This window comes from Loxodonta africana, chromosome 4 (assembly GCF_030014295.1).
Source record: "Loxodonta africana isolate mLoxAfr1 chromosome 4, mLoxAfr1.hap2, whole genome shotgun sequence".
Taxonomy (NCBI): Eukaryota; Metazoa; Chordata; class Mammalia; order Proboscidea; family Elephantidae; genus Loxodonta; species Loxodonta africana.
Genome location: NC_087345.1, coordinates 130,858,980 through 130,872,460, shown reverse-complemented (window position 1 = coordinate 130,872,460; position 13,481 = coordinate 130,858,980). Strand labels below are relative to the sequence as shown.

Sequence of the window (13,481 nt, the reverse complement as noted above, 5' to 3'; positions counted from 1 at the left end):
GATTTGAACTGCTGGCCCTTTGGTTTGCAGCTGTAGCACTTAACCACTACACCACCAGGGTTTCCAACAACATAACAATATATAATTCCATTTTTAGATTTTTAATTCCTTTAAAGCAGCTACTATGTCATTTTCATAATCTCCAGCAGATATAAAATTTTACATAGAATGGAAGTTTTATAAAGGTGTATCAAATTAATACATATTTTTAAATAATACAAACCTGTTCCCTCCTCTTTGATCTTGCCTTCCACTTCTATTGACATGTCATATCCTCTTTGTCTCAGCTGAAACATTTTAGTGTTTACAAGTTGTGTGAAACAGCCTTTACTGTCTGCCTGAAGGGAAAAGAAAAAAAAACCCTCTGATTTGCTATCCTCAGATTTATCAGAAAGTCAGTAGTCAATCTAAGAAACATTGTTAATGGTCATAGAAAGAGATTTTACATTCTAATCTTCCTTTTGGCGCTTATCCTTCCCAAATCCAATAATTACATGAAGTTTCTTCTTTACTAATTGAGGTATTCACGGCCAATCTTTGCCTTTCTCTCCTCTCTTCTGAAAACCTACTCCAAGTTTCCACCTTATTAAACTTCCTAGAGTTCCCAAATGTGCCACAGCATTTTGTAATTCCATCTCTTTGTATATGTTGTTCCTCAGACAAGAACTTTCTCCCATTCTTACCTTGGCCAACACTTAAATCAAAAAAATTAATAAAATCAAATAAAACTAGTTGTTGTGAAATTGAGTTTAACTTATAGAGACCACATGTGCATCAGATCATAACTGCACAGATTTTTTGGAAGTAGATTGCCAGGCCTTTTTTCCAAGGTGCCTCTGGGTGAACACAAATTTCCAACCTTTCGGTTAGCAGCTGAGGAATTAACTATTTGCACCGCCCAGGGACTTGGCCATCACTTACTGCTTTTCAAAACTCAACTCAGACTAACATCTTCTAAGAGGCCTTTTGTAATTATCTACATCTAAATATTGGTTAGGGGTGGTATTTTGTTAACTGTATTTTTCCAATGCCTAGGACATTAATAAGAACTTATATTTCCAAACTAAATACTAGGTTCCATGTTTTAATTTATTTGGTTTATTAATGTTTATCTTGGTAGCCCATTCAGCACCCTGGCCTCTTATTTATTTGCTGTCTGCAGCTTTGATAACTCTTTTTTACCCCCATATTCCTACAGTACTTGGTCACAGTGCCACACCCTGGACTTTTAAGTACTCTTCTTCTGAAATCACTAATTTATGCATTCCATTTTTTACTATAACATATTCTACTTTCGGTTGTTTCCCTTAATTATTCTTATTACACCTCTTCTTTGGTATAACTGTGGCCTCCAGGCCATTGTCCCTCCCTCCATGTCTCCCTCCTCCTCAACTCACTGCTGGTTTAATATTGTTCCTTACGCGGTTTAGATTTTCCAACTAACCAGGTTCTTAACACCTGCCGTGTTCCTTCTGTCATCTGTCTGACAGAAGTCAACTTGAGACACACCCTTTTATCCCCCTACGCCTGTAGTGTTGACTGCTGCTGAATGGAAGTTACAAAATTGGCCAAATTAAAGCCAGTATAATTCAAACTCCCTACCCTGAAGCACACCCCTAACACTGCCAGCCAATCTTACAATGTTTCCCTTACTCCACAATTTTCTACACTGACAATTTCAAACACTCTTCACTGTTGTATTCACTATTGTAATCCAAAAGAAAACAAGATTTGGTATTAGCACCTTGGAGAGAGTGGTTTCTACATACCTGTTGGCTGAACTCATCACAGATACTTTGTGGATATTTGCCAAGGCAGGAGGAACGGTGTCGTGAATATTTTCTGCATACAGTAATTGTCACCAGACCAGGGACAGGTTTTCCATATGTGTAACTATAACAATAACAATAGAGCAGTCTTACAAAAACAGATATTTAATATAAATAACACAGACATTCCTTTGCCTTATTTGATCCATTCATATGTCCATCTTATTCAGCTAAAGAATTGTAGTAAAGACTATCTAGAGAGTGCATATCTAAGTCCTCCTTAGCTCATGTATTTTAGGAGAATAAATGAGAAGTCAGATAGAAAAGCAGCAGCTACAAAGAAAAACGCTATATATGAACAACATGAGTCGGTTTGATTTGCCACGCAGGATGGAAGAATATGATGCAAAGTTGAACTTGACGTATTGATGTCTGTTTTATGGATCACCTACACTGAAAAAGTTGAAGACCCTCAACAAGATGGAGTCACATGGTGGCTGCAACTATGGGCTTAAGCATAACAGTGATCATGAGGATGGCACAGGACGGGATGATGCTTCCTTCTGTTGTACATAGGGTTGCTATGAATCAGAATGGACTCAATGGCACTTAACAACAACACTGAAATTACCTGGGGTACATGTTGTGACACAGGTTCTTGAGTCTTTCCTCAGATTTTATGTTTAGAATCTTTGGAGGCGGGACCAGAGACCTACATTTTAACTGAGCACTCCCTGAGAATCTTATGCCCATTCCAGTTTGAAACCTATTGCTTTAGTCCAAACTGTAAAGTAGATGAGGTTTGTTTCCAGCTCCCCAAGCTTCCTGTTTTTATGGTTTCCCCCCTCAAATTCCTGTAAGTCCTGGTAAGTAATAAATCATTAAGTAAACTTAAATCTGAATCAAAAGGCTTTCCCTCTGGTGAAAAAATTTAAAACATCCAGGGGGGTAGAGGATGAAAACATGTTTTTCATGCTGTGTTCAAAAGCATGAGGGAAAGTTTCTCTTCTCTGTGGGTATGGAAGATGCTCTATAACACACTGAAAGGTATCCAGGAAAGAAATCACCATGATATTTATTTTTTAATTCTACCATATATATATGAAGGCAATGGCGGTCCAGTGGTAGAGTTCTCGCCTTTGGAGTGGGAGACCACGGTTAGAACTCCAGCCTCAGATACAGCCACCGTCATCTGTCAGTGGATGTTGGTGTGTTGCTGTAGTGCTGAACAGGTTACAGAGGAGCTTTCAGACTAAGATGGACTAGGAAGAAAGCCCTGGCAATCTACTTCCAAAACATCTGCCAGTGAAAACCCTGTGAATCATAAGGGTCTGACCCTGTAGTGCATGGAGTTGCCATGGGTTGGGGGCAGACTCATTGGCAGCTAACGACAACAATAGCCACGCATATCTAGCATCTAAAGTAAAGTATATGCTTAACTTCTCCCCCACTACTTTTCATGTTTCTCCTTAGTTTAAGAAATTGGGAGCCATAAAGAAAATGGTGACAGTAGGGTACAGCGTAGCATAGCAGTTATGATCCTGAGCTTCAGAGCTAGAAGGCCTGTGTTCAGTTTTCCTTTTCATAAATCAGACAATAATAGTGTTGTCAGGAATGAGAAAAAATTCTATGGAGAGCACTTAGCACAGTGTCCAGGATATATAAATGTGTTTCATATGATTAGATTTATTAATTAATTTTTTTAGTTATGGAGACAATCTAGAAAAGTGATGAAGAGTTCAAGGTCTGCAGCCAGACTGCTAAATTCCAGTTCTACCATTTATTACTGATAGGAACTTAAGCTTTTTTTTTTTTAATTCTCTATGTGTTAGAGCTTCCTTATTTGTAAAGTGAGGATAATAATTATCCTCATACATCAGGGTTACTGTGGGAATAAAATATGTTAATAAGTGCAAGGCACTTATAACATTATCTGACAGTGTTTAAAAATGATTTTTTATTAGTAGTAGAAGCATCAGAGTTCCTGGGTGGTGCAACCTGTTGAGCACTCGGCTGCTAACTGAAAAGTAGGAGGTTCAAATCCACCCAGAGGTACCTCTGAAGAAAGGCATGGCATTCTACTTCAGAAAAATCAGCCACTAAAAACCCTATGGAGCACAGTTCCACCCTGCCACACATGGGGTCCCTATGAGTCATAGTCAACTTGACAGCAACTGAAAAAAAGTAGAAGTGTCATATGCTACCATCCCTGCTTCCTAGTGTGGGCTGAGGCAAGCTGGAGAGAGAGCTATTCCTTCTTTAATTTACACACTTCAAGGTCCAGTCACTATTACTTGTAATAAATTTACTGGGGAAATAGAAATGAGATGAAAAAAAATGCAACTTACAGGCCGCAGACAGATACTGCAAATCCTTCATCTAGGAAACCAATTGTCTTAGGAATTTTCACTTGGATCTCAAATTTGGGCAAAACTGTTTTCAATTGAAGAGAAAAAGAGGTGAGAGTGGCAGGAGATCTTGTAAGTATTAGTAACGGGGTCTATCGCAGAATCTGTTAGCATGTAATCACATGAAATGATTTCAACTGCAATAAGGAGCATTTAAGGCCACTACTGACAAAACAGGTGCCACCCATTACCATGGCAGTTTGTATTATGTCAGCTTGGTTTAGGTGGTCTTACGTTTTCCAGAATTTCCTTCTGTGAATTGGTGCAAGGTTTGGAAGGTGGAAGAGAAGCAGCACCAGTAGTCTCTTAAGATCGTCATCGATGAGGTAACAGATATAGGGGAACCAGGAGGCTCCAGTTTATCCTTAATCTTTACCTCTTTATGTCCAGTTTTTTTTCCCACAACAGCCAGTCCTGCTGACTAACAGAGGTTACATGCCCACCACCAGACACTGGGCTCTGGAGCCACTGAAGCAGTACCTATGCAGGAGTAACAGGGTTTCATGTATTCTTCCATCAGCTCCCCTTTGTGGTCCACACTGGCGGCTAAATGTGCTCTATTTCTTTCTCATATCCCTTGAAAACTTTGATTTATCCATCTGCATCAATGGCTGAGAATCCCTGGGTGGTGCAAATGGTTAACATGCTTGGCTGCTAACCCAGAGGCACCTCGGAAAAAAGGTCTGGAGATCTACTTCTGAAAAACCAGCCATTAAAAACCCCTTGCAGAACAGTTCTACTTTGACACACATGAGATGGCCATGAGTTGGAATCAACTCGATAGCAACCAGCTTGGTTTTGGTTTACCAGTGGTTCGGATTTGTCAACTCCCTCTGCTGGATGCTTACTTTTCCAGCTTCTCCCACAGTTGTGTTATTCCTATTGTAGATTCTTATTTCATAGTTCTCATGACAGTTCTGGTGAGTCTGAGGAATCACACTTTTGTGATAAGATTCCGCAGCCATAGCACAAAAGATTTATTTTATGTTGTCAACTCCACATGACTGATAACTAATAAGATGACTTTAATGTGTCTGATTACTGTGATTGGAGTAGTGTCAGTGTATGTCACAGGCACTTATGACTATAATCTTGGGAATACCTTCAGCTACAAAATATAGACCAACAAACAGTGTGTGTAGATCACACAATTAACAGCTTATGTTTGAATAGCATTAAATGGACATATTCAATGTCTCTTCCCTTTTATTGGCTCTGTGATTTTGGTAAGAAACTAACTTTTCTAGTATTGATTTGCTCACTAATAAAATGGGGATAACTACGGTATTTGCCTCAGAGGACTGTTGTAAGGATTAAATGAGATAATGCATGAAAAGTACTTAGCAAATATGGAGGTGAATAAAAAAGCTTGTTAACATTTAACTATTATATATTAGGCTTTTTCTAGCCACCTATATGTAAAAAGGAGCCCTGGTGGTGAAGTCCTTAAGAGCTCAGGCTGCTGGTGGACACTTGAGACTATGTTGGCATCTCCTCCCTGGAGGGGAGATGAGAGGGTAGAGGGGATTAGAAGCTGGCGAAATGGACACGAAAAGAGAGGGTGGAGGGAGAGAGTGGGCTGCCTCATTAGGAGGAGAGCGATTGGGAGTATGTAGCAAGGTGTATATAAGTTTTTGTGTGAGAGACTGACTTGATTTGTAAACTTGCACTTAAAGCACAATTAAAAAAAAAAAAAAGAGCTCAGGCTGCTAACCAAAAGGTTGGCAGTTCAAATCCACTGGCCAGTCCTTGGAAACCCCATGGGGCAGTTCTATTCCATCCTATAGAGTTGCTATGAGTCGGAATTGATTCGAAGCAATCAATTTTTGGTTTTATATGTAAAAGCCATTAAGTCTTAATTACTGTAATGTCACACATTCCTTGCACATGTAGAATTCTTACCATATTCTTTCACCTCGAAGGGGTGCTCTATTTTTTTCCCTGAATCCTTCTGCAGGATGACCTTGTAGGAACCCAGACTGGGCTCCACTGAGAGTGGGAAAGAGAGCTGGGTGAGCCCTCCTTGCAGTTTGAGGCTTTGCCATTGGAAAATTCTGTTCTTCTTGGGATTCTATAGGTGAAAATATTATGAGTTCTTATAAAAATTGAAATACAGTTGAAATACATGTATTTATTCTGAGTGGCAGGGCAACTTTTTAGGTAAGAATGACATTGGGTGTTACAAAATAGATGGTTGGTAAATTGCACCAAAAAGATATTAGCAAAGTTTCCTAAGAATTCTAGACTGAGAATAAGGCAATAAGTTTACCAGATGTGAGATATTACAGATAATATTTCACACTGGGCCCATTTTTTTTGAAATTATGCTTATCCATTTTGGTCAGAAATACTTGAAGAGTCACTAAACTGTGTCATCTTAGGGGATTTTGCTTCTTCATTAACATCTTATTGATTTCATCACAGGATTTAAGACAGACAAGGAGAATAGTTTTTGTTTAGTTTCGGTGAAATGGTATGGCAGGGAAGGAAGGGGAAAGAGGCAATTTAAAGTAACCTGTAAATTGTCATTCCAACTGAGACACACCTACCTTAATATATACTACCTACCTCAATATAAACCACTGGGAACTGAAAAGAAAGAACAAAATGGCATGTGTGAGATACAATTTAGAAAGAGAAAACCAGACAGCCTCAGTGACAAAGTATCTGGACCAGAGGAAGTGATGTCTTCATTTCTTGTTTAGACAAGGAAATGTCCCCTTGTTTGGTTCACAGCATTTCATATGTTTAGTTTGGTAGATACATGTCAAGAAGTCATGACTTCCTTTTCATGATGTAATGTATGATTGAGGAAACATAACTAGATTAAGAGGTTCAATATTTTGCAGACAATTATTTGTCTGAGAGAAATCCAATGTATTTTTCTTTTGTTCAATAAAATTAACTGGGATCTTTAAGTGGACTAGTCATATTTTAAGCAACTTCAACTGAATATTTAATTTATTTTAAGAATGAGTTGATGAACTGTTTTGATCCTGACCTCCCTTAGCCCTCCAGCATAACTGTGGTAGATTTAAGTATCTCTTATTTTTTTTTTTTTTATATCAGTCTCAAGTTCTCCAAAAGAATAGGACTTAATTATTGACCATTTCCCCCACTCATCCACTGTTATGAGACTCACCATTTCATTCAAAGGTTTCATCCAAATATTCACAGAGACAATGCGGAATCTCACTGAAATACAGAGATTTTTCTTATGAGACCCTCCGTTGGGAACCCAGGGTAATAACACAGGTAACAACACACCAGGATTTCAGTGACTATAGCATAAAGCCATAAAAGGCCCACTCCCCTTAAAGTTGCTCTAGCTCATTAGGTTTTTTATACCTGTTTGTCCTGGTTTGTAGATGGGTTTGTCTGTTTGAACAAAGACTAGGCTCTCTGCTTTTGTTATGTGCACTGAGCTCCTCTTTGTGAAGTGTTGGGTTGGCCCCTTCACCTGCACAGTAATATATGCCAAGGAGGATGGAAACTCTGGAAGCTGTAAAACAGAATGAGCTGAAGAATCTGCCCAGACCCACTTCAGAACGATGTCTCAGTCTTTATGATTTTCTCAGTTAACCTGGTTAGTTCCATCAGAATTAGTAAGGAACAAGGCCAAGGACATGTCCTCTGTTTTTTAAATAGATTATTATGATTGTGTAACACAACAGCAACAATTAGATGATTTAATTAAAGAGAAAAAACATCATTTCGATCAAATGAATTTATTTTTCAATCCAGCCTTGTCAGTGAAGGAAATACCATGCTTGCAATTTCATAGCAGTGATGATGGTATTATAATAAATATTAAACTTTATTTTCCATTGGCCAACAACAAAATAATATGTTGTTATTGGTAGTAAACCCATGTGATTAAACATTTAATACTCTAAGTAATGAAAGGTTACAAGGACAGTGCATCAACCTTCAAGCATCTGTGAGGTCTTAGATAAGTTATTAACTTAATGTGTCTCAGAGTTTTTATCTGTAAAATGGGAATAATTGCACAAACATTATTTAAGTCAGAAGTTTAAGATCAGGCAAAACCCTTCCTATAACTTCTACTTTCATCTATTGCACAAGATTGGTTTGTAAATATTATAGGAACATATTCAGTAGAACTTTTATAGGGTTGCTATTAATTGGAATCATCTTGACAGTGATGGGTTTGGTTTTTTTATTGTTAGAATCTAATTTGAAATTCACTCTATAATCCTCATTTTCTCTTCATTATGCTTTTTTATTGTGATGGTTAGAAAATAAAGCATCAACTCTACCTATCTCCACCATACCAAAAAATGATACTCACGGTGAAGGAATGGCAGAAGGAGATGCCCTTCTCTGCCACCTTGTTGGTGAGGAGGTTCCAGTTTTGCACTCCAAAATCCAGAGTTATGCTCACTGTCACCGTCTCATTCAGGTAACTCAGTATGACGCATGCCTTCTCAGGGACTCCAATATAGAGCTCTGATGGGACCAGCACCACGTACTGTCTGTGGAGGGAAAGAGGAGTCTCGATCAGCCATGGAGGGTGACAAAAGATATTATTGTTAGGGCTGTTTCCTAGACAATCCTCACTATTGCCGCTGTTATGGATTGAATTCTGTGTCATCTTGTCTAGGTCATGATTCCCAGTATTGTGTGGTTGTCCTCCATTTTGTGATCTGGTATAATTACCTATGTGTTGTAAATTCTAATCTCTATGATGTTAATGAGGCAGGATTAGAGGCAGTTATACTAATGAGACAGGACACAACCTATGGATTAGGTTGTATTTTTAGTCAATCTCTTTTGAGATATAAAAGAGAGAAGCAAGCAGAGAGGAGAGGGAATTAATTACCATCGAGCAAGAAGAGCCAGGAGTGGAGTGTGTCCTTTGGACCCAGGGTCCTAGTGCTGAGAAGCTCCTGGACTAGGGGAAGATTGACGATAAGGGCCTTCCCCCAGAGCAGACAGAGAGAGAAGGACTTCCTTTGGAACTGGCACCCTGAATTTGGACTTCTAGCCTCCTAAACTGTGAGAGAATAAACTTCTGTTTGTTAAAGCCATCCACTTGTGGTATTTCTGATATATAGCAGCACTAGATAACTAAGACAGAATTTCATACCAAGAGTGGGGTGCTGCTCTAATAGATACCTAAAATGTGCAAGTGGTTTTGGAATTGGGTAATGGCAAGAGGCTAGAGGAGTTTTAAAGTGCCTAATAGTAAAAGTCTAGATTGCCTTGAAAAGACTTTTGGTGGAATTATGGACATCAAAGGCAATTATGGCGAGGGCTCAGAAGGAGAGCTGTAACATTGGAGACAGCCCAAACAGTGTGAAGTAGCAACAGAGAAATGGCAGCAGCAAAACCTAGGAGATTGGCTCAAGACAGTGTGGGAACCAACCTACGGAGTGAGAGAGCTGAGTGCCCTCAGGCAGGAGGCTTCCTAGCAGTGTGGGGTGCCTCTGGGCACTTATCGGTAGGGCTAAAAAGGTCTGTTATACTTGCCCAAGGAGGGCAGAAGCTGTGCTGGCCCAAGGGGCCTGAAAGACTGAGAGGCCAAGGAACCAAGAAACAGAAACTGAAGAGACAAGAAACACAGGAAGTAGAACTGCCTTGGTCTCAAAGGGTATGGCCACCATCTCTCAGGTCTCAAAGGGTTGGGCCATGGCCTCTGGGGTTTCAAAGGGTGTGGCACAGACTCCTAGGTTTCAAAAAGTCAGATGTTCACCAGATCGGTTCTGGAGTGTGAAGCTGCCATTCACAAGTGGTGGGAGATGGGGTTGGATCTGCCGCCCAAAGCAGAGGGGCAGGGCTGACTTGCCCAAGGGACAGAAGAAGGGGACCTGCCAAGACCAAGAAGGTGAGGTCACCACTCATTTGAATTCAGAGGATGAGTCCACCCAAAGCTGAAGGAACAGAGTTGCCATTCCAGTGGGCCTGGAAAGTAGAGCTGAAGTCCAAGGCCTAGGGGACCTCCTACCACCAAGAAAGAAGAGCTGGGAGTGGAGTACATTCTTTGGACCTGGGATCCCTGTGCTAAGAAAATCCTCAATCCAGGGGAAGATTGATGCTGAGACTCGTGGAGATCTCCAAGGAATGTTAGGCCCACAGACGTTGAAAGGAGACAAGGAACTTCCCCCAGAACTGACACAGAGAGGAAGCTTTCCCTTAGAGTTGGTGCCCTGAATTTGGACTTCTAGTCTCCTAAACTGAGAAAGAATAAACTTCTGTTTGTTAAAGCCATCCATTTGTGGTGTTTCTATTAGAGCAGCACTAGATAACTAAGATAGTTACCAAACATAAGGAGATATTAACAAGTAGATCCAAACTTCAGCAGGAGTGTAGAGGGGTATATTCTTCAAAGTCCAACCTCGAAGACCTCAGGAACTGCAAAACCCCCAAGAAATTAAACATCGATATGCATTTTTTATGTTGTGGAAATAGTCATTTCGTAATATTAGAAAGCCTATTTATAGCCATGGGCAATCTGTGAGTTATTACATATTTTGGATGGAAATAATTTTCAAATTCCAAGTAGCAACAACAAAATGTGAATTAATGAATTAATCACCATGGAAAGCGGTAAGAACCAGTCTGTATGTGGTCTCTGGTTTCACATGGGTGATAACATGAATGCTTTGGTCCAGAAAGTGCTAGAGAGATAATATTTAATACATGGGAAGGAGTTCAATTGCTTTTCACTACTGTTTCAGAAGCAACCTTAACTTTTTTCTTTCTTTCACTATTTGGTGATGGAGGTCAAGCCAAGGGAAGCTAGGCTAATCACCAGGCATTTTACCATATAAGCCCAGAATAAAATGCAGCTCTGCTGTGTCCCCGCGTGGTGGAAACAGTTTGGGATCAACTACTAACCTAAAGATTGACAGTTCAAATCTACTCAGCAATGCCACTGAAAAAAAGGCCTGTCGATCTGTTTCTGCAAAGATTACAGCCAAGGCAACCCTATGGAGTAGTTCTACTCCGTAACGCAAGAGGTCTTATGAGTCAGAAATGACTTGACAACAATGGGTGTGGTTTTTTCATTCTCTTCGGTAAATATTTGCCCTTAACTTTACCTGTTGCCATCAAAATTCCAACATGTAGCGACCCTATAGGACAGAATAGAACTGCCCCATAGGGTTCCCAAGGATGTAAATCTTTATGGAAGTAGACTGCCACGTCTTTCTCCTGTGGAGTGGCTGATGAGTTCGAACAACCAGGCTTTTGGTTAGCAGTCAAGTGCTTTAACCACTGTGCCACCAAGGCTCCTGCCCTTAACTTACAATCCCCAAATACGCTGCATTTTGAGATGCTGTATTTTCTTATGTGATTTTGCTCTCTTTCTGAAGTGCCTTCGTCTATCTAGAAAATGTCTATGTATTTACTCCTTAAGACAGCTCAAAACCAACTTTCTCTACGTGGACTTTGTTGACCCCTTCCTTTATATCGGAAGCCCTGGTGGCATAGTGGGTAAGAGCTACAGCTGCTAACCAAAAGTGGCAGTTCGAGTCCACTAGGCGGTCCTTGGAAACTCTTTGGGGCAGTTCTACTCTGTCCTGTGGGGTTGCTGTGAGTTGGAATTGACTTGACAACGGGTTTGTTTTTTTTTTTCTGCTTTATATCAAGTTCCAAGAAGAGTTAGTTTCTGTTTTGTGAGTATTCTTGCAGAGTCCTGCAATGCCTGCTTCTGTTTTCAGGTTGTGTCTCATTCCCCATGCACTAGCTCTCTAATTTACTATACTGGCAAGTATTGAGAGGAGAGTCTGCATTTTCTTAATCTGCATATTCTCAAAATTAAATGTTTTAAAGGGTTGCTGAAGCAAGGAGTAAATTAGCACATGAAACCTGGCTTGTCTGTAGGGCATGTGTTCATATCAGCAATCTCTGCTTTGAGGAAAACAGAGACACTAAGTCACTTTACAATGGCCAAAGACACTGCAGCCCATTTTATGAGCCAATAGAGAATTTATCTTTTATGTAGCCGTTCCATATTCTTATTTGGTGAATGTTCACAAATGTTATTGTCCTATGTCTGAATTTTCTAGAACTTGAATGCTCTGAAAAACAAAGTCCTGGTGATCTACTTCGTAAAAGCCAGCCATTGAAAACTCTTTGGAGCACAGCTCTACTCTGACACACATGGAGTCACCATGAGTCAGAATCAGCAACCGATTTTCGTTTTCTTTCAACATGGGCATTAACAAGTTACTGATTATCTTAAGCCCTTTAGACGACAGGTAATTTCATAGGAAATCAGAAAATAAATACAAGGGCAGGGATCAAGAAGCAGATAATACAATAGGAAAGAAGGAGGACAATAGAACTTTCTGGAACTGTCGCTTACGGTTTTGCTGTATCTGCAGCATTTCTGGGAAGGAGCACAAAAAGTAGAATCAAGACTACTCCAGGCAGTTGATTTTCCCTCATGGTGTGGAGAGGAATAGGAAAGAATGAGAATCTATGCCGTTTATTCCTTGAACTCTGTTCTTGCTCCAGACTCACTGGTTTTTATTTTGCCTGATCCACAGTGGAAGTAAACTGCCAACCATTAATTTTTGTAACATATTAACTACTTCCAGTATTAAAAAATCAATTCCAGGTCATTTCCACAACAGTCAGATTCTTTTATCCACTTTATCAACTTGTTCAAATGCTTGAAGAATTGTACTTGGAAGCTACTGTTGGCTAGGATTATTAATCAGAATTTTAAATGTTTTTAAGTAAAAACAAAATAAATGATATGGTTTGGTGAAGTCAATCAGTATTCTTGACTTTATTTTTAAGGATTAGTAAAGTAAAGACAATATACCCCAAATCTTTTCTTGGCCATCCCAGGAATATCACCTATATTCAACAGGCTTCATCCTAAATGGCTCTTTAATGAAACAAGGCTATGAAATTTATCACAGAATTTAAAACAAAATAAGTTCAAGGGCAATTTTCCCATTGCTTAAAAGCTTAATTTTGGTTGCTTATAGCTATCTTTTTATTTGTTTATTAAAAAGAAAATGATAGTTTATTCGGATATAATAACCCATGTAGTATATATTTATTGTTCCTTACTTCTTTCAGCTTCTGGTACACAAAGCTAATGAATTTATTTTTATTCTGTAAGTAAGTGACTGCTATATGATGAACATTTTTATTTAGTTTTGCCTTCAGCAATATAAAAAAATATTTTATCCATAGTCATTCATCACCCTATTTGCTTTCCAAAGCAGATCGTTAGAATCTATTTTGTGCATATTTGAAAACATGAAACAGTCACACTTATAAGTGGGTTCCCACATAGTTGAAGTGTGTATGTTTTGACTAG

At 39.4% G+C, this 13,481-nt stretch overlaps 1 protein-coding gene across 1 annotated transcript in view; it reads right to left on the bottom strand.

Annotated features, from left to right (window-relative positions):
* LOC100657825 (alpha-1-macroglobulin-like) overlaps positions 1-12,769 on the bottom strand; it is a 76,672-nt gene extending 63,903 nt beyond the window's left edge. The window contains exons 1-9 of the mRNA XM_010590866.3: positions 12,510-12,769; positions 8,486-8,673; positions 7,526-7,672; positions 7,320-7,372; positions 6,746-6,766; positions 6,080-6,248; positions 4,118-4,202; positions 1,770-1,893; positions 224-338 (exon numbers count right to left, since the gene is read on the bottom strand). Coding sequence (XP_010589168.2) covers positions 224-338; positions 1,770-1,893; positions 4,118-4,202; positions 6,080-6,248; positions 6,746-6,766; positions 7,320-7,372; positions 7,526-7,672; positions 8,486-8,673; positions 12,510-12,592 — 985 coding nt within the window. The 5' untranslated portion in view covers positions 12,593-12,769. The remainder of the gene's footprint in view (positions 1-223; positions 339-1,769; positions 1,894-4,117; positions 4,203-6,079; positions 6,249-6,745; positions 6,767-7,319; positions 7,373-7,525; positions 7,673-8,485; positions 8,674-12,509) is intronic.
* Positions 12,770-13,481: the final 712 nt, after the last annotated feature.